General features: G+C 43.1%; 1 protein-coding gene across 2 annotated transcripts in view; it reads right to left on the bottom strand.

Annotated features, from left to right (window-relative positions):
- NSF (N-ethylmaleimide sensitive factor, vesicle fusing ATPase) overlaps nt 1–20,579 on the bottom strand; it is a 64,503-nt gene that overhangs the window by 34,147 nt on the left and 9,777 nt on the right. For both annotated transcript variants that reach the window (XM_080633590.1, XM_080633589.1), the window contains exons 2-8: nt 19,171–19,256; nt 12,886–12,985; nt 10,860–10,899; nt 8,413–8,579; nt 6,974–7,081; nt 6,552–6,627; nt 1,749–1,904 (exon numbers count right to left, since the gene is read on the bottom strand). In XM_080633590.1, the coding sequence (XP_080489716.1) occupies nt 1,749–1,904; nt 6,552–6,627; nt 6,974–7,081; nt 8,413–8,579; nt 10,860–10,899; nt 12,886–12,985; nt 19,171–19,256 (733 nt within the window). The remainder of the gene's footprint in view (nt 1–1,748; nt 1,905–6,551; nt 6,628–6,973; nt 7,082–8,412; nt 8,580–10,859; nt 10,900–12,885; nt 12,986–19,170; nt 19,257–20,579) is intronic.

Genomic DNA, 20,579 nt, shown 5'->3' with positions numbered 1-20,579 from the left:
CCATGGCAAAGGTAGCTGCTGCACATCACTCCCAAGGAGTGCCCAGCTGACAGGTTAATTCAGCTAATGATAATACTAAGGGAATGCAATCACAGTCTGACACACGACTGCTTATTGTACTCCCAGACTGCACACAGCCAGGGAAGTTGAATAGGAGAAGCTACCACCAAATCAGAGAATCACAGAATGGTTTGGGTTGGATGTGACCCGAAGATCACCTAATTCCAACCCTGCCACAGAAAACAAAAACAAGCTCTAATTATCTGTAACCTACTCACATTTTCCTCAGCACAGCCCAGTGACACTGATGAGAATTCTCAAAGTGTACATCTTTTACCTTAACATATGGTCACATCTAAGGACTTTGTACTGCAGCCATGAATGTATATGATAAATGCTTCAAAAGGTAAGAATATTTCAAGTCAGGGATGCTGGGCTTTCCAAAGGCCAGCTGTCAGCAGCATTTCTGAACTGGGCACAACAGAATATCTAGGTAAAAGCTTTTGTTTCCACAGCCAACACCATTTCTCTCATTTCCTCTCTCTACATATCTATTTAACAAATTTAAGTATTTGATACCGTCAAGGAGAGACATTGAAGTTATGACTTGCTCACAGGAGCAAAAACCCAGCGATCCAAGATCAGGCCCCAGAAAGCCTTGGCTATCAGATGGATGTGAAGTGGAAAGGCAGGAGAGAATTGTGCACCAGCTGGACTTGGCCTGCAGGGTTTCTCCAGTGTTTCTCCCTAAGTGTTCAAATCACTAAGAAGAGACCCAACTCACTTCACAGAGAAGTTTAACATTGATTCCACAAGCACTGGGAACAGCCACACACAAACAGGACCCATCTTCAGATGAAAATCAGCTTTGTAATCAAAAGTTTGATTGCTTCATTTGTGGGGAGAGGGAAGGTGGATCAAGAAATACAAACGTACACAGGAACTACACAGCTACAGGTTCCAAGTTTAAATATGAACCCACAGAGATTGTATATTCAGAGAACAAGGACCAGCTATAACAGCCCCAGCCACTTTATGGGACAAAATAAGACACCCGCAGCTGCATACTACTTACTACAAATCAAAACCAGCACCATTTAGCCACCTGCCAGCACATGTTTACAAAGTCATGGGACTGCCTTTCCTCCCCACCAACTCTCCCCCCCCAAAAAAGTTATATTTAGAACCTGAGCTTTTATTTCACAAACCCCAAGGCGTGCCACGGCCTGTGCATCCTCTCCAGCACTTCAAATCTGACCAAGCATAGGTCACACAAGATGCTCCATTTCCCAGGTGAGAAGGATATAGGTTTACAATGCAACTGGACATATAACCCAGGACCACAGATATTTAATATATAGAGCAGGATCATTAAGACAGAATTTCCTTTGACCTACGCAGACAGCTCAGTAGGTCAGGAACAGGAGCATTCAGTCTCACTGCTAGAAAGAAATGCAGAATCCAAAAGCATTTCAGTTCCAACAGAAAAGTATTCACTTAAACCATGTATCTCATTCATTCAGTGTTGAGTATTCATGTTGTTTCTTTGTCCCCTTCTCTAGCCAAGTAACAAGAATAAGAAACACATTCAGCAGCAAGAGGGGAAGAACAGGCTTTGTCAGTTTACTAGATCCCCAAGAAACTGCTGTGTTATAGCATCATAAGGCTGTTAGTTAATACCCAGTCTTTACAAACCAGAAGTAGGCTCTATCCTGTAACCCAGTCATACTTCTCTGGATTACACTCACCCATTTGCTCCACAATTTCAGGTGGAAAAACTCGAGAAGCAAAAGCTCGCCGGAAAATATCGGAGAATTCTTTGTCCAGGCCCCCAATGCCCATCTTCTCAAAGTTCCAGTCTGGGTTGATGATAGACTGGCGGTTCTCCTTGGTCTTTGATTTACCTGCAAAACCAAGAAATCAGTCCAAACCTAGAGCACAGCAGAATACAACAAACAGAAGTACAAACAGCAAACCAGTTCTACCAGGTCAGACCCATGTCCAGCTAACTTGAAGTTTGGTCCTAGCAGATGTTAGCCAGGAGGATGCACTATGACGAGGATGCACTATGACAAGGATGCAAGGGCAATATACCAGAGACTCCTGCTTAGTCAACTATTTTCCCAGCCTTCTAATTGTCCACTTCAGGGATTTCACAAGCCAGGTGTTGCTCCTGTGTATTTAAGGATCCATGGTAGGTTTCTCTGTCACAAATTCACCTAGGTGCCCTTGGAACCATGTAAACTTCGAACGCAGAGTGCCCTACAGCATCTCACCATGCCTGCCACTGCCTGCACGACCAAACACCTCCTTTCATGTTTCTGAACCAGCTCTATTTCATGTCTCCCAAGTCTTGTATCTGAAAAGGCAGTAACTAATTCTAGAATGGCTTGGGTTGGAAGGGACCTTAAAGCTCATCCAGTTCCAACCCCCTGCCACAGGCAGGGACACCTTCCACTAGAGCAGGCTGCTCCAAGCCCCTATGTCCAACCTGGCCTTGAACACTGCCAGGGATGGGGCAGACACAATTTCTCTAAATAGTATCAGCCTCCACTCTCTTTCAGGCTACCTGGGATGATACCAGCTTTGTCTTGTGTCCTCCTCTGTCATGCCTTTTGCAGGCAGAGCAGTTCTTCCTCCCCTATGCAGCAGCTGCTCCACACTTGCACGCCCTTGTTCTCCTTTCAGTCTCCTCTATTTCTACTACATCCTTTGACAGACAGGAACTGAGTGCACTGGTCTTTGCTTGTACCTTAAATACAGGTACAAAACTATATTCTGCTTTGTTCATGTTCTTTTATTAATCATGAGTAATAATTCTTAACAACAGGGCTCAGGCTGCTATGGAGCATGGATCCAGCATCTCCTTGAAACTATCAGACCTGGGATCTTGGCCCAAAACAGCAATCATTTTTAACCGAGGTTAGGAGTGTCTTTCCTCCCACACATCCCTTTCTATTTATTTATATTGAATTCCCTCTGCCATTTGATTTCTTAGTCACCAAGATCCATAAGAGCAAGCTTTGTCACCTCATTACTCACTCTCTTTTCCAGTTTATTCAATAATTATAAGGAAAAACAAAGGCCTCAGCAGAGATTCATGATGAACTCCACTGGCCCTGGCTGTTTACTTCTACCCTTTCATCACTCATCTACTCATGCCAGGACCTTCTCTCTTACAGATCTTTGTTCAGATTCTTTTTAAAGAAACTTTGATAAAGAACTGTGCTGCAAGAGCCTTGCAAAACAAGCAGCCTATGTCAGCCTTTATGCCTGGGCTTTCTGATTTCCATAATGAACTCTGGTCAGACCACGAGGTAGGGCTGACCTTCCCAGTGTAGCACCTTCAGACAGGTATTCACAAGGTAAGTTCTTTATTACAGTTTCTATTGATTCCTTCGGTACAGATTTCAGGCTCAAAGATCTGAAGCTCACTGATCACCACTTTGAAAATGGACATTATCTCCCCTAAAAAGCCAGTGGGTGCAAACTACAACTGTGCATTTTGCTGATTTGTTCCATAATCTCGTCTACAGATACTTCAGGTTGAGCCAGATCATGATTTAGCACGAGTTAGTCCAGTAAGTACACTAAGCCAAAGTTTGGGTTTAGCTGAAATGCACTGCTGTTAATCTCGGACTGAACACATCTGGAATCAGTATTTCAATTCCAAGTGCAGCAGATCAAACAAGAACATGCTTTTTACTAACAGCTTAGGGACAACTTTGTAGTACATACAACATACAGCACCTATACACAGCACTGTGCAGGGCAACAGTGAGCATTTAATTCACTGATTACTGTGTATTTATTACCTCATTGCTCCAATACAGCTTTTAGATCAGACCACAGGGCCAGGGATGTTCCTCTTCCCATGGAGCTTAGCCTACACTCCCCCCTTCTGGCTGCATCTGATCACAATGAAGTTCTTGCAGACTGAATTCAAACATCAGCCATTGGGTTTAGAACACATCATTTCATGCTAAGTAGGAGAAATAGAATTGGCTTGCTTTTAATTATTACAACTCTTTTCTATTGAAAAAAAAAAAAGAAAAGCCCTTTATTGAAGGCAGTGCTCCATGACACTTACTTGACTTTTATCTCCTCTCTCAGAATTTAATTATTCAGAGCTCTACAATTCTCTAGAGACTAACAAAGCACATTAAGTACCTCTGCCTCAGATCAATGAGAAGATTAAATAAAGTACCAAACTGACAGAAGTAAATTGAGGCGTAAGAAACTCTTGTCTGCAGACATCGAAATTGAATCACCAAGAAGGATTCCTATTTCCAATCATTCAGCTCTCCCACAGGACCACTCTTCACACCTATGCATGCCAGGAGGAACATCACAGGTCACTATATGACTTTGAATATCAACCAAGTAAAATATGTGGAGCTGTTGGAGCGAGTCCAGAGGAGGCCACGGAGATGCTGCGAGGGCTGGAGCAGCTCTGCTCTGGAGCCAGGCTGAGAGAGCTGGGCTGGGGCAGCCTGTAGAAGAGAAGGCTCCTGAAGGGGAGACCTTAGAGCAGCTCCAGTGCCTAAACAGGCTACAAGAAACCTGGAGAAGGGCTTTGGACAAGGGCCTGTAGAGACAGGCCAAGGGGAATGGCTTTAACCTGCCAGAGGGGAGACTGAGATGAGCTCTTAGGCACAAGTTCTTCCCTGTGAGGGTGCTGAGGCGCTGGCACAGGGTGCCCAGAGAAGCTGTGGCTGCACCATCCCTGGCAGTGCTCAAGGCCAGGTTGAACACAGGGGCTTGGAGCAAGCTGCTCTAGTGGAAGGTGTCCCTGCCACTTACAATGCTTAATCACAGTCATCTACAATGCAACCTATGGACCTCAAGGCAGCACCAAAACTCAGCCTCTGTCACAAGCTCCTGCAATGCTGGATGAGTTGAATTCTACTTTCCTCAGTGGCTGATACCCTCATTTGTTTAATTTCTAGTAACAAAGTATAGTCAAGCAGAGCTGTGCTTTGAAGCCCACTACAAAAATAATCAGCACTGAAACTCAATTGAGTGCTCACTTGAGCTCGCCAGGTTCCCTGAACCCCCGCTCCCAGCAACCTTCACCTATCACTTCTTATCTGTGGAAGAGCAGCAGCAAAAGAAGTTTCTTAGCTCATGGATTATAGAAAGAGGGAACAAAATAGGAAAATATAGGAAAGGAAAGTGAGCAATATAAAAAAGAAAAAGAAGAGTGTGATTCAGGTACAGGACTTGAATCACACCCAGAAAAGAATCGCTAGAGCCATATTACCAGCAAGGGAGGTATTTGCAACTTTAGGCTTGGTTACTATCCTCCTTTTCAACACTGATAAGGAACTGCCAGACTAACAGAGCATTTAGTCTGGCTGGGTAGCCACCAGTCCTTCAGGACAGCCACCAGGCACACACAAAGACAACCGCAGGGAAAGGGTCTCCATTGCCCACTCTATGGCCCAGGTCCCCATCATCAAAGCTGGTGGCTCTATGGGAACAAACCAGATCCCTCCCTAGCCCTACACCAGCTTCTAATTGAATGTGTGGAGGACTCAGCAATTATTCCACCATTTCTTTGCTAGTGAAGTCTGAAACGGTACATGGTTTGCTTTGTTGAGGCTTTAGAAGCTGTCTCTTTAGGAAGAGCTCAGGTTTGTTCATAATCTTGCTGCATGGACAGTTAAACAGTCCATGAACCCACAGCGCTGCGTTTTGCAGCTGCCACCAGCTTCTGAAGAGCAGCACTTTCAGAAGTGAAGAAAAGCCAAGTGCTCTTCAGAAGCTGCCCTTTCTCTTGAAGAGGAGATCTCATTAGAGATGGCAATTGCAGAAGTTTTGCACTCACTTTGAAATCTGGGCTATACATCTAAACAAGCCTTCATTTCCTATTTCCCTGCTGGTTTAATTAAATGTAATGAGAGCAGTGCTGGCTTGTTGGTGTCCTTGAGAAACAGCCTTCTCAGATGGTTAAAGAGTTAAAACTATTTCAACTAGCTGCTGTCTTTTGCTGGGCCTACTGGTCCATTGTGCCCTTCTAATCTAGGCCTAGGAGTGCAGGTTAACTTCTCTGCACACCCAACTCAATTTTGCACTGTTGGGACCTCTTAAAGTCTCACTTACCATTTCTCCTCCTATCTCTCTCTATTTTAGATATCCCATGGTGATATGTGTGGAACTGCTCTAGTATGTTGGTCACTTGTGGAGCTTCGTACTGAGAGGACAATGACATTTATCAAGCCCCTGTTTAGAAGCATCAGAGTCTGCTGCAGGGGTGGCATCTCCTCAGTGCAGTGGCTTTCAAGAGAATCCTAAGCACCTACAAACTGCTTTCTAAAAGTGTGACCAGTTCCTACAGGATCAAATTCAGTCATTTTCCTAACCATTCTATGACTTATGATCTGCTAGTTCATACAGATACCTGAGAGACATTTTGAGATGCAGTTTTCAATGGATTTGGTCAACTGCTATAACCAGAAAAACAAACTTTGAGGCATACAAGTCTCTGAGGCCTGAAAAGCAGCAATTTTCAAGCAATATTTAAAAGCAATATCAAGAGTGGCACTTACCAATCAGATTGAGAGAGGAGTTCTCAGCTTTTTCAAAGGCAACTTGACTGTTCCCAAGAATCAAACCAACCTCAATCTGCCAAAGGGAGGGAAACAAATCACTACATTAAATTCCTAGCCTCAATTTCCGATTGCTCCTTAGGTATCTCCAAGCACATCTCAGAAGGCAAGAAACAGCAGCAATGGCTCCACTACAAAAGTCCCTGGGAAGAATGTGAAATACCAACACCATCTTCTCTAAAATAACATCACTAAAAGCAGAAGCTCCTCGTCTTCTCTGAGGCAAATGGCACAGCCAGATGAAAACAGATGTGCAACTTCTCCAAACGCAAGTAACCTAAATTCCTCCTGGTAGCGAGATCTGACCAGTACTTGGATCTCTGCAGTCCCTAGGGAATGAACACGAATTCCTGTAAGCTTACCTTTTGCTTTTTGCTTGCTCCAGACTCTCCTTTGAGAATGCTGGGGTCCATAGCTTCCATGTCCTTTACCACCATGCCAAACAGTTTGTCATTAAAGCTGAACACAAGCTGTGGAAACAAAAAGCAGAAAGGGAGTTTCATTCATTCAAAAGCTAAAAAGGATTTTGACAAGAGAAAAAAATAAAGGATTTTTGAAGAGAAACAAGCCTGAAGACTAAGTTTACCACCCAACAAATTCCATATAGATTTTACCCTGTAAAGCTCTGGTGTACTGAACACATGCTATTCATGTCCTATACCTAAGAGTAATAGACCAAAAGTAGCAGAAGATCAAGTCAATAGGAAAAATTCGAACAAAAATTCTCTTTCCAAGAAAAGCTTCTCTTTCCCTCCCTTTTCTCCGCAGCCAAATGTTCTATATCATCTCTTGACATTTCCCTCTTTAGATATTGGGGCCAGGCAAAGAGAATAATTTAGCTCAAGCCTTTTGACCTTTCACATTTCAGTCTGACAAGGATCAAACTCAAAATCAGTGCTAGAGTAATGAGACAGGATGAATACTATGAGAAGCAGGGTCTGTCCCACAGAAAAGCAGGCTTTGCACAATTCCTTCCTCCAAGATTACACTTCCAAATGACCTAAGGCCATGCGAGTTGTAAACTACTGTGAGAGGCAGACCTCAATCCACCCTGAGAATATGGCAAACCAGAGGCTATCACAGATATTTGCAGGGCCAGAAGCCCACCTGCTGCAGAGCTGAGAAGGCTCAAATACAGGGTCATCAGCTTTCAGAAGTCCCTAAAATCCGCATTTTACTACCGGAGTCCTTAGAGTAGCAATAAATGTTATAATAAAACACACTGCACTTGAAAGGTGCTACTGATACTTAAAACTGGTGTTCATTTTGCTCTCACACAGAAGAGAAACAACAGTTACTTCTCGGAAGATTCCAGGAGCTGCCAAGATGTGAATGCTCCATCCTTGGTGGTGTTCAAGGCCAGGCTGGATGAGACCTTGGGTGGCATGGTTTAGTGTGCGGTGTCCCTGCCCATGGCAGGGGGTTTGGAACTGGATGATCTTAAGGTCCTTTCCAACCCTAACTGTTCTATGATTCCATGATTCTATATCCAACCAGGCCACGCCAGAGAGAATCCACCTGGCTCAAGCCTTGGGAATCTTCCTCACAAAGACAGATTTCTTTAGATGAGGAAAGGGCAGATTTTAAACTACTCTGCTCATGCTCTCAGTGAAAGCCATGCTGGTTCAACTTCCCACAAAGAAATCATTCCCACAACAAACCATCTCTGCCTATGAGCTCTCCTCTACAGCACAGAGATGGTACCCAGGCACTCTTCAGTATCTTCCATCACTGTAGCACAAAAGCATGTGCATGTTACTGAAGATCACGTTAGACTTCAAAAGCAAAGGCAACCCCGTACCTGCTGGCCTACAGAGAAGGCTTGGCTGTTGAACTGCTGGATGAATTCAGCAGCCATCTTGTCTGTGTCATATGGGTTGGAGTCAATGTTCTTCTTCTGCAGGAAATCGATCTCAATGGTCATTGTGCCAATACACTGCTTGGTCTTGTCGAAAGTATATAAGGAAACTGTTAAAAGAAAGAAGAAACAGCACATTTCAGAACAGGACATCCCCCTTACAATATATGAAATATACTCCAAGTTGGGCAGTATACATTCTTCCACTCAGAATAAGCATTGAATATATTATTTCTGACCCTTATTGCTCTTACATTCATGTTCTATTATTAGATCAACAATACAGCAACATATCTCCACTGAAAATCCCTGCATTTCTTTAAAAACTCTTAATAGTCTCCTTTAAAACAGCTCAAACATCCCACAAGCTTTGGGGGATGAGGACAACGAAAGCCAATTCACACATCCTGTAGTATCACAGTACCTACAGTATCTACATCTAAGCTGTATGTACCTGTCTTCTGGCAGCTTAAAAGCAAGTGTTAAGAGTAGTCTTGTCAAAAAATCAATGACAAGAGGTCATAACTGGCTTTCTGTAGCAACACACTGACCAGCTCTTCTCCAGAGGAGTGCAGTCATATAGTCTATCAGGCTTCTACAGCCCAGAAGAAATCATCAGTTACCCCTCACTCTGACACAGAGGAAACAACCCCTAGCCCAGAGGTGCGCTTGGGCCTATCCTAATGTGCCCCAGGTTTCCTTCAGTAATGCAGAATCAACTGAAGAGCCCTTGAAAGGGGGCAGAAAGCAAAGTGGCATGGAAGACATCGCCAACTGCACCTAACTCACACAGGTGACCAGGTACATCAGTCAAAACAAGAGGCCACTTAGGGCTTTGCTGCAGCAAAGGACAGACAGGGATGCTTCTCCAGAAGGTTAAGGCACATTATAGGAGATTTGCTTTAAGTCTCATCTGATGCAGAAGTTACAGCTAAGTGTAAGCAGTACGAAGTGAATAAGGGAAATTAGTATTTCCTATCAAGCCTCTTGGCAGTAAAACAGATCCAGAATAAACCTGTAGATGCCTGGGAAGATGTGATGTCAAAAGAAGCATCCACCATGCTATGATACATGTTTCATTCAAAGTAAGAGAAGAGGGAGAGCCTGTCTCTTGCTAAAATCTGGTCACATCACAGAACTGAGGTGTCAACTGAATACGAGTAGTCCTGACATCAAGGACTGAAGGCTGGGGGTGTCTGGTACAGAGGAGAGCAGTGATGCACCACTGGCGATGCAGAACAGAAAGCAATAGACAGCACTAGCCCCAAAAACCTGTAACATCCTAGAAACAGAAGGGCATGCTGAGGAGGTACCAGTGTAGAGAATGCAGCTGAAGCAGTCAGCACCCTTCTCCATATGTGCATCTCTAACTGCAACACGGGACCTGACGAAGCTGAACCACTCCCAGAGCAAGACAACATCCACTCCAGGCACTCAACCTTTCCACAAAGGCAAACTAACAATATCCACTCACCTGGAAAACCTTTACCATATTATTAGAGGCTCAAGGGGACTCAGCTTCACTGTGCCACTAAGCACTGGACTCCATTTAAAACTGACATTTAAAACATAGCTTTCCCACTATTAAGGGAACGAGACATAGAGAGAGCCCTGGTAAATCACTACTTTTATGAATACTTCTCCCTACCTGTAGAATAGCTTTACAAATCCTTTACACTCAGCAAGGAGTCATATGACATTTAGTCACTGCATAACATTACTGCATTCTTTTTCTGAATACATGTTCCCACATAGTTGATAAGCTTATAGGAAGGTCTGGTACAAGTACAATCACTAAAATGCTCTTAGTACTCAGCTAATGGTGCTGAATTCTAGTGTTTCCTTCCCCAAATAACTTCAGTACTAGACAGCACTTATCTGTAAGGCAGCTGGCACGTTACTGACCAGTAAACAAACAAGGGTAAAGAAACAAATACGTTTATTTTACTCTCCCCTTCATTATAAGTTATTCCTCAGTATAAAAAACAAAGCCAAATCAACTAGCAAAAAGAACTGGCTTCCAAGCAAGATCTGTGAGGCATCTACTTGTGTAGAGAGGCAAAGAGACCCACTCTAGACAAAGACATCAGACTTAACATTCAAGATCCATGCCCATGGGCTTGCTGAACGCAAAGGAGCTGGGAAAACAGCCAAGGAGTGAGATTCCCTTACTGGCAAATGTCTGACAAAACCAGTCAAAATAGCCCTCCAGGTCTGGAAAACATGGAGAGGCAGAAAGCCTGCAGACACAAGAGCAACTCCCTTCCACTAACAAAGGCCTCATATTACCTGAAGAAAGGCTGAAGGTCTGAGACGTTTCACTTCAGTATGGAAACAGAGAATTCAGCTTTTATAAAGGTAGGTCACCATCATGCTGCTGACTGACTTACCATCTATCTCTTGCCCGATGGCGAGTCCAGCCCATTTTCTCTGTCAAAACAAGACAACAATTTCACAAATCCTGACATTTGGTAGAACAAACACCCCCTCAGAGACAGTACCCTTACTCAGAAAAGCAGCTCCTCCATGAGAACCTTAAGGAGCAGCAAAAAAGGGCAGAATGGGATCTTAAAAAGGACCCCAAACTTAACAGAAAAGTCAAAAACATGGAATCATTTCTATTAACAATTCTATTTTCTGACCTTAGGAATTTATTCAGTTCAACTTCCTTCATATTATTGGTCACTCCTTGTCTCAAAGGCAGAAGATAACATCCTGGATAAAGCTTTTGTCATTCTGCTCATTTCCCACCAAAGCTCAGGTGCTGCTCACACAATAGGTAGTGCAAGAGGCAAGAAAGGCTGTTACAAGCTCCATGATCATTTTAAAAGCTTACCTGTATATATTAGTTGCAGGAAACGGTTGTAATGTGCTTTAAGGAACAATATTACCTAAAACAAAACTTGTTCAGAGAACTAGTAAGAATGAAACTGTTCAAAATCTCTAGGTCTCTTCAAATTCCTTGTAAAAGATTTGTGCAGCACAGAACTGCATGTCAGGTGGGAAATGGTTCAATAATTATGGGATACAACAACCTACAAGCTTTACTGCACCAACAGTTCTGGCTTGCTAATTGCAAAATGTGCAGCTCTTCATCTTTTGGGCTCTGCAGTATACAAACTTTTTCACAGCTTTTGGGTTTTAACCCTAGAAATTCACATTATTTTAGAGTAAAGGTGGTCAAGAATTTACATAATAAAGGTGGTCAAGAACTTTACATTATGCACTTTACTATGCATAATGAATGCACAACGAAGAGACTTTTGGAGATCTCAGACCTATGTCTACTACACAGCCATCCATGAATACATAAGGTAAGCACACATTTTGTGTAACAATGGTTCCAAGGCTTCAGGAAATACTGGAAATTAAAGCCCAGCATCAGGAATACTCAACTAAAACCTTCATCTACCAGTAGCTGTAACACAATCATAGTCACTTTTTAAAGGCAACCAACCTACCTCATTTCTTAGCAGGGGAGCTCTCCTGGTTCTACAACGACTGGAGTCTACAAAAACCAACCCTAGACCATGAGTGCATCTACTTTAATCCTATGATATAAATATCTTCTACTTATAACTGCTTTTCAGTTTGGGCATCGCAAATCATAGCTAGACATATGGTAAACATAACATCCTCTTCACCCACTCATCCAGACAAATCTGAGTTTGAACAACACATCAAAAACAGAAAGTCCTTTTGGGGCATATGCCAAGACATATGTTGAGGAAAAGAAGTCCTGAGTTTGCAGCATGGACCCGGCTTCTAGACCAGTTACTAGCAGTAACTGCTAAGAAAGCACTAAATCAGTGACCATCCTTGTTGTATTTTTGTGTTACACGACTCACTGTGTGAGCCAGTTACAAGCTACAAGATTCATTTTTCTATTTAGAAGTGGACAGTAGCGATTATTTACTCTAACCATCATTTAACACGTGATGACTTAATTAAGAAAGGAGACAAGTTAAATCTATTTTATGCATTTCATTGCACTTTTCATCTGAAAATACTAACAATGACTGAATATAGTCAAAAAACTTCCAGCAGACCTTTAAAAGAGCAACACCACGAAGGAAACCTCTTAAAGTCAGGGGAAAACAGAACAATAAAAATTCACAAGGAACAGCTATTGCTTAGGCTTTTCTTTTGGAAATAGTTTGTTTCTGGTGGGTTTTTAAAAGGTTATATTACACCTTTTCCAGTATCTTTAGCCCACCATGTGCTAAAAGTAGATCAATGTAATACAAGCAAGTTTTCTTCAGTTATAGTAGATGTCTTCTTGAACTTCTGCTGACAGAAATCAAATTTGCAGCACACATTTAGGCAGACATCTCCCTCCAATTACAAGTTACCTTCAATCCTAATCTCAAAAGAGATCTATTCCATAGCAAAGTGGTAAGTCAAACTATACAGTACCTGGGGCAAGCTGAATGCGATGCTGCCAGGAACAACCGAGGGGTGGGTTCTCAGCGTGAAAATGTATTTGTGGTTGGGAGAAGTCTTCACAACAACATGTCTAGAAGAGAGAACAGTGGTTTACTTCACTATACTGGAAGCATATTATATGTACATCATATACATCCTTTCCAAACCAAAGTATTCTATGGTCCTATACAGCCAGGAAGACTTTGCATTCATTGAGTTCTTTTGGGAACTCAGAAGAAACCAGCCAGCTTATTTCTGGTCCTATAAAGGAGAAAACAAAGCTTTTGACCTATACCATGATGCAGGTCTACATAGCAGTCTTTCACACGAGTCCATCACCTTCAGTGATATAACATGATCTCTAGGCCCAACTGCAAGACATGGTACTAATAACTACTATTTACATTCCCCCCCCCCAGTAGCCCTTTACTTCAGGAACTGTCCCATACAAATGTGACAGAATCAAGCTATAACCACAAAGACCAAGGCTGATGTATCTAAAAATCAACATTGGTTTCACATCTCAAGCATCTAACACCAAAATATCACTATCAGATCACTCAGTAGTCTGGAATTAAACACCTATGTGTTAAATTGACAGACCTCCATGCACAGGGGAAGGAGGCAGCCAGGGATTTCATGGTGCATTAGCAAAGCAGTGATCTGTGGATAAACTGCCTTGGAAAGGTGAGACATACACTCTTACAGGCCAAACTCCTCCAGAAATAATAGCAGCAAAACAGTATCACAAACACTTGTATTAGCGTTGCTTTCTGGACTAACTACAAGCAAAATGGGTTTGCGGCTGCCCCATCCCTGGCAGTGTTCAAGGCCAGGCTGGACAGAGCTTGGAGCAACCTGCAGTAGTGGAAGGTGTCCCTGTCCGTGGCAGGGGTTGGAGCTGGATGAGCTGTAAGGTCCCTTCCAATCCAAATCATTCTAGGATTCTATGAACATTTTATCCCAGTACAAGCAGTACCCACAAGCTGTGATTTCAACAATAAACAGATGCAAAGCCTATTCAAGGATCTTCATATATTGTTTAGAAGTTTGCAGAAAAAATGGAAGGAATTTCTGTATGAAAAGTAAAATCACATGGCTGCTGAGGCTGTTCCTCTTGTTTGATAGCGACCAACAAACCTCAAACTGAGACAGCATTTGAAGACCAGGAACACTGTTATAAAAACAGAACAATACTAACAGTCGGAGCAGACACAGCCATTGCATGTGTCTGTCTCTCACTCTCAGAATCTAAGCTGTCAGGAACAAAGATACTCAAAAGCTGCTTATAGTTATCCTCAGACTATGCCTGATAGCTGTTATCATCTGATAGGCAGACTTCTTTTTGGCATAAGAAAGCAAACCAAAAGGAAGATGGGATTTGTGTGCACTGGTGGCAAGGCTGATGGTTGAGTCAGATTTCACCTCATCTTCACATCTGCCTGCATTTTGATTACCCATAGGATATGTGAAGCCACCAACTCACATGGTGTTCCCCTCTTATCCATAGTCAGAAACTAAAGGCCAGATGAACTATGCCAACAGGCAAGGTCCACACTCCTGGCCATTCCCCCTCGTTGGCAGTGAATACATTACATGCACATATGCTCCACACATTCCCATTTGCATATGCACAGCAAACCCAGCACCATCCAAAAGCAGATCACCGGCTACATCGTGTGTGCATAACAGCTTCAGCCACACGGTGGGAAGGAACATACGGCTCTTTGAGACTAGAGGAAATGCGTGGCCTGGATAGCTAAAACCACTAGACAACACCAGCTTTAGCCCAAACAGGCAGGGAAGCTTGCAAACCTTGCCAAGAACTGCTAGCTCTTAATGGCACAGCAGGATAAGAAAGCATTTTAAACACATCAGAGCAATACATACATCCTCTGGCAGGTGGACCAGTGATTCTTCACTGATTCTGGCCCTAAATCACCCGTTAGATGCCTAAAACCTGAGCTGCAGGGATGGGCACCCTTCCTTCTCCATCTCCTCCTGCTCTAGGCATAAATCTAGAAACCTGTTACAAGTGGTATGGTTCCCTGTAAATCTTACAGAGGCAGAGCAAGACCTTTACTGGTGCTCTGTGGTGATCAGGGAAGTACTGGGGACTACAAGAAAGCAAGTGTTGCTCCTGTCTTCAAGGAGGATGCAAGCCTAGGAAAGTTGTGGAACTACTCCTGTAAGCCAAACATATTAAAGAACTGGGAGTAGTCTAGCATAAGAAAGTTAACTGACTGGGAGTAGTCAGCATGGATTTATGAAGGAAAACCAGGCCTGACCAGTATGATAGCTTTCTGGGATGAAATGGTGAGCTTTAGGGATGAAGGGAGAGCTGTGGGTATTGTTTACCCCAATGTTTGCAATGTAAAAATTACAATCCTCACAGACTGATGAAATACAACTGGGTAAGCAGGCAGTGTGGTGGTTTCAAACCCACCTGAACCACTACGCTCAGAGGGCTGTGATCAGCAGCACCAAGCTCAGCTACAGGCATCCATAGGAGCCACAACTACTTAAACTCCCTACTAATGACCAGGATGGTGGGACAAAGTGCAGATGACACCTGCTGACTGTGCTTCCATGCAGAGGGACTTCGACAGAGTGGGCACTTGGGCTCACACAAACCCCATTCAAGTTCAACACTGGAAAATGCAAAGTCCTCCATCTGGGGAGCAGTAATCCTGTGCACCAGTACAGGCTGGAGGGCAACTGGCTGGGAAGTGGCTTTGCAGACAAAGATCTGAGATCCTGGTGGAAAAGTTGAACATGAGCCAGCAACACACCCTTGCAGCAAAGATGGCCAACATCATCTCTGGCTGCATTAAGAAGAGCGTTGCCACCAGGGCAGGGAGGATGATCCTTTTCCAGCTGAATGTTGCTCCAAGGACTGTTTCATTTTCAATTGAATAGTAGATAAAATAGAGAAGCTCTCCAGGAAGCCATGACTGGAATCAGGAGATTTCAGCACAGAGTGTATAAGCCTGATCTACACATAGGCACCTGGAAAGCAAGGTATTACACTGCAGAGTATTGGTAAGCATGTCTGTAGGCAAAATAGGAAATAGCTGTAGTTCCAGCTATGCTACTGGAACACCTCACCAAGAAATAACACCTGACGACAAATAACATCCTATTAGAAGCAGCTCATCAGACACTATAAATGACCCAGGATTAAAGCTTCTTAAGACTGGGAGGGATCCTGAGCAGTGCACTGAGTTTGGCTCAAAACACAACAGTGAGTTTAATGTGTACAGATTCAGCATCTCTGCAGGAAGAAACAAACTCCACCACTGTTGGCTTTCACTTCAAAAAAGAAAAATGCAAGAAAATGAGGATACTTGGTAAAAATACCGATGGCTGGGGTAACCACAAAGATTTGATATAAATTAATCTAACTATATTGGAGCATACTATTCACTGAAACCATTTCCAGCGAACCAGAAAGACAGCAGAGCCTGACGGCAGGCAAAGAGATGCCAGGAAAGAAAAAAGGAAAAGAAATAAACCAAAAATAAATCAGCTTTCTGAAAAAAAACCCTCCAGTCAAGTGAGAAAATCTGGTCAAATCCTGACAGGTTCCTTTGAGAAAACTGCAAAAGGCACAGGAACAACCATGGTTCTTCTCCAAGCAGCAGGAGCATTTTCCAATAGGCTGTAAGCAACCTAAGTATTAAGAATGTTCAAAATAAGGCAGTAGCAGGAAAAACTGAATGCATTTTCCTACGCTGATGTTCACCAGGAAGGAGCGTGGAGAGCCCAGGGAGCAGGGAAATTTCAACCTCAGGAACTGTCTCTGCTTCAAAACGAACAAAAGGAACAGTGAGTCACCAGGGCCAGATATCTCCCAATAGCTTGAAGAGATGAAACTGCTGCTCTAGTTCATCTGTAAAGCCTTGCCTGAAATTATTAGAACCAAACCATGGCTGTGATGCCAGTTCTTAAGGAGGACTCCAGACCAGACCCAGGAAACTGTTGGTAAGTTTGCTGAGCAAACCAACAGAAACTGTAATAGGTAAAATGACCCTGTGCATCCATAAGGTTTTGTATTAGTAAAGAAAGAGCATAGCTTCTGTAAGGGAGAGGACAACTTACATATCTATGCAAAGATGCCAGGAAGCAGTTGAACAATATGGGCAGATATTTCTCTCGTGCATGTTTGGAAACTCATGTTAATTATTCAGCAAGGCTTCTCAGGGCTCTTCAGGTAAATAAACTGGCATGAAATAAGAGGGGTAGCCTTCCCATGTAAAAGGCAGGAATAACAGGTAAGAATAATTAGTCACTTCTCAACATTAAAAGTACTGTCATTGAGATAACATGCCCTTGCCTTCCTTCACTGCCTGGGTGTTCTCAGCAGTTGCTTCTCTCTCCAAAATACACTGGGAGTCCTCAAGAAAGTATGTCACAGGAACTTCAGATGGTGCAAGTTATCAAACACCACAGCACTACACTGATGCATTGCATCCCGTGAACTCACACGTCACAAAGCGGTGACTCACACTTGTCCCACTTTGAGGATGCAGAAAATGAAGCATGAAAAGATCTACAGTGGCATCACAGGGATAATCCACCTCGATGATACAAGGTCAAACTCCCAGGTCTACACTGTGAGCCCCAAATGCAAGCATTACCAAAAAACGTTCTGTGCAGCCAGTCATGGTTAAGATGCTACAAACCAAATCTGCTGACTGTGTGCACCTTACTGCAGCAGATCCTAGGAATGGTCCTGCTCAGTGTATCTGCAATGCAGCAGAATGACTACATCCCTCGGTAGCAGCTGAATATCATGATGTTTCTCTGTACTCCAGGCTTACGCTTTACAAGCAATTTATAGCATCTGCTCACAACCAAACATAAGCTGCTTTCTTTATGAGCCCCAATTTCTAGAAAGAGGCAGCTCTTTTAGGGAGAATCAGCACAGACAGAACCATGGCCAGCCTGCTCACCAGGCAAGCCTTGGGATGTTGCTTCCTGCTTGCTTCCATGAACATGAATGAGGGTTGTCAGAGCAAAAGGAATGCAGGCGGGTGCTGCAGCTCTGGCAGCTCCAGGATGTTCAGAGTTGAGGAAATTAACATTTGTATAATACATGAGGTACAATACTCAGTGTGGGTATTCTTGTAAGCCAATTACTTTGGAAAAAAACTCCACCTAGTGTCATCACTTAAAGAGACCAGGACATTACCTGTTCAAGCACATCCTTTTGCCTGCTACTGACTATACAAGTTGTGCTCGTTTGGATCTTTTAGGGGAGGTGGTTTTGTTTTCTTTTGGCATTTTAGACTCAAGTTGGGCTTGTGAATCCACAGTTAATCACTAAAAGGCTGGGACAGCTCTCCTGGGTAGCAGCACAGCAGACTGGTAGCACAAAAAGAGGCAAGTCTTTAAACACATCTCTCCCTCCATCCCTGCAGTTCAGAACTGCTACATTCTTCAGCCTTAGCAGAATTCACATGGGCCAGGTATTTATGCTAAGGGCCTAAGTGTATCATTCAGCACCTTTTTGAGCTTGTTTTCTCCATTTTGCAAACCCTCCTGCAATTAGTTCATTCTGTCTACAATCCATATATTGAAACCTTTAAGAGAGCCACTGTACAGCTGCAGGAAAGCAAGGAAACTAATTTGAATTGGCTTCTTTGAATACAAAGCGCTTCTGTGTGGGCTGAGCTGAAAAAATGAGGTGTTTTCTACTTTTCTCACGGAAGTAAAACCCAGAGTCAGCGTCTATCAGTCACCCCAAAACTGTAATTAAAGAATCCAAACTGTTGTGCCCACACTCTGGCTGCCTTCCCCTTTTGTTTTTGTGCATGAAAACTCTGAGAAACAAGAGAGAGCTTCTACTGACTGTTCAGCACTCCAACGTGATGTGAAAGTGAGAAGATGCTCCTAGTAACACAATTAAATGATAAAAGTCTACTTTAAATACTTCAAATATTCAAGCTGTGTAACAGGAACAGCAGCAAAACTAAAACCAAACCAAACAAAACACATCGAGGCCTGAAGTCCTTCATTAAAATACTGATCATAATTAGTTGAGCAGATCCAGATCCCAAGGAAGAAAAGCTTCAGAGGCAAATTTACCACTTTGCTACCTTCAGTTCTGAGAAAGAGGCACATTTAAAGCTTGGTCTCTAAAGACACAGAGGTTTTGTTAATTAACCTGCTGTATTCACCTTCCCAAAGCTGACATTTCATTCCACCCCCACCCAAAATCTGAAAACAATTCCTTTTTGGTTCAAAGCTGAAAGAGCAACAGCGCACACTTACTGCCCAGACTGGAAGTCCTTCTCATTCACCACCACACAGTTGGTTAATGACAGCTCATCGGTGGGACACCTTGCTGCTTGCATAGACTACGAGAAAGAAAGAGAGGAAAAAGCTGTCAAATATAATTCTGGTTTTCCTTTAATAAGCCAAGCCTCAAAACTTCTGTAAATCAACAAAACAGGTCTCATGAGTGCTGACATACCCTGAGAGCACAGTCCACTGGCATTGACAAGCCATTCAAAGGTTTCTCCAAATGTTTCTATGGGTTATGGAAATTTGTACCTAAAAGCTCTGCATTTTGTGAGGATGCTGTAACTTGTATTTCCTAGCATACCTATGGAAAATACTTTCAAATTACCTAGGAAAAAGAGGGTGGAATAAAGATGTTGCCTGTCTTCTTCCCTGCCATTACTCAGAAAAGTGAAATTTGAGCACATCCATTCTGGATACTCATACTCCAAACAGCACAGTACAATGGCAGCACTGAGAGTCCACAGGAAGGTATAATTCTCCCCAGGCTGCTATCCAGCCCCACAGAATCTCTAGAAACCTTCTCAAAAGAAGTATCATGATGAAAATAGCAGTTTCTGCTCTATAGGAAACATCAGAACAAACAGGAGAAAATTCAGTTCAATAGTCAGTTCCAGCCCATCGCTATTCAAATAATTATTACAAACTTTATGGGGTGTTCTCCCCCATTCTTCCCCCCCCCCCCAGAAGCCCAAAGAGCAATGCTATTGCAAGAGTATCTGCTCATTTTTTTCCCCTCCACTAGTACTCAGGAATCAGCCACTAAAATAACCAAACACTATCAATCTTAGCCCAAGCTACTGCATCCCCATGCTGAGGCAGCATTATAGAAAGAGCATGGCAAAGGAACCTCAGCTCATCCTATACCCCAAACCCCATTTGCTTCTACAGAAATATTCCACAAAACAAGAATTTGGGGCTCAAAATGCCTCCAGCAGTGGAGAAAAGAATGGAAACAGAAAGATGCTTCCATTGTTAGCTATAGACTGAAAGGCTGAATTTGGAGACAAGCTACACTTGACCCCCAGATGTTATTTTTAGAATCAAAACACAACTACTTTCTTTCTCAGACACAAATCTGCAGACAATGCAACAGAAACTATTTGTCAGTGTTAACCTATTGCTAAAAGCAATTCAGAATGGATTTTCTTTTACGACACCTTTAAATCCTCGCAATAAGAGAAAGAAACACACTGATCCCAACACACACATCTAGATCATTTCCCAGGAGTTAACATCCTGCTCAACCTTCCTCTGGGCCAGGACAGCAAATTCATCTCCATGTGGCCTGAATCCAGCCTGCCCTCCAGCCCAAAATCAAAATTTGACGTGGGGATGGAATTCTTCTAGAGTACTTGCTCTTTAGAAAAGGACTAATT

Source organism: Psittacula echo (assembly GCF_963264785.1).
Source record: "Psittacula echo genome assembly, chromosome: 23".
Taxonomy (NCBI): Eukaryota; Metazoa; Chordata; class Aves; order Psittaciformes; family Psittacidae; genus Psittacula; species Psittacula echo.
Note: the sequence above shows the minus strand (reverse complement) of the source record. Positions and strands in the feature narration are given on the sequence as shown.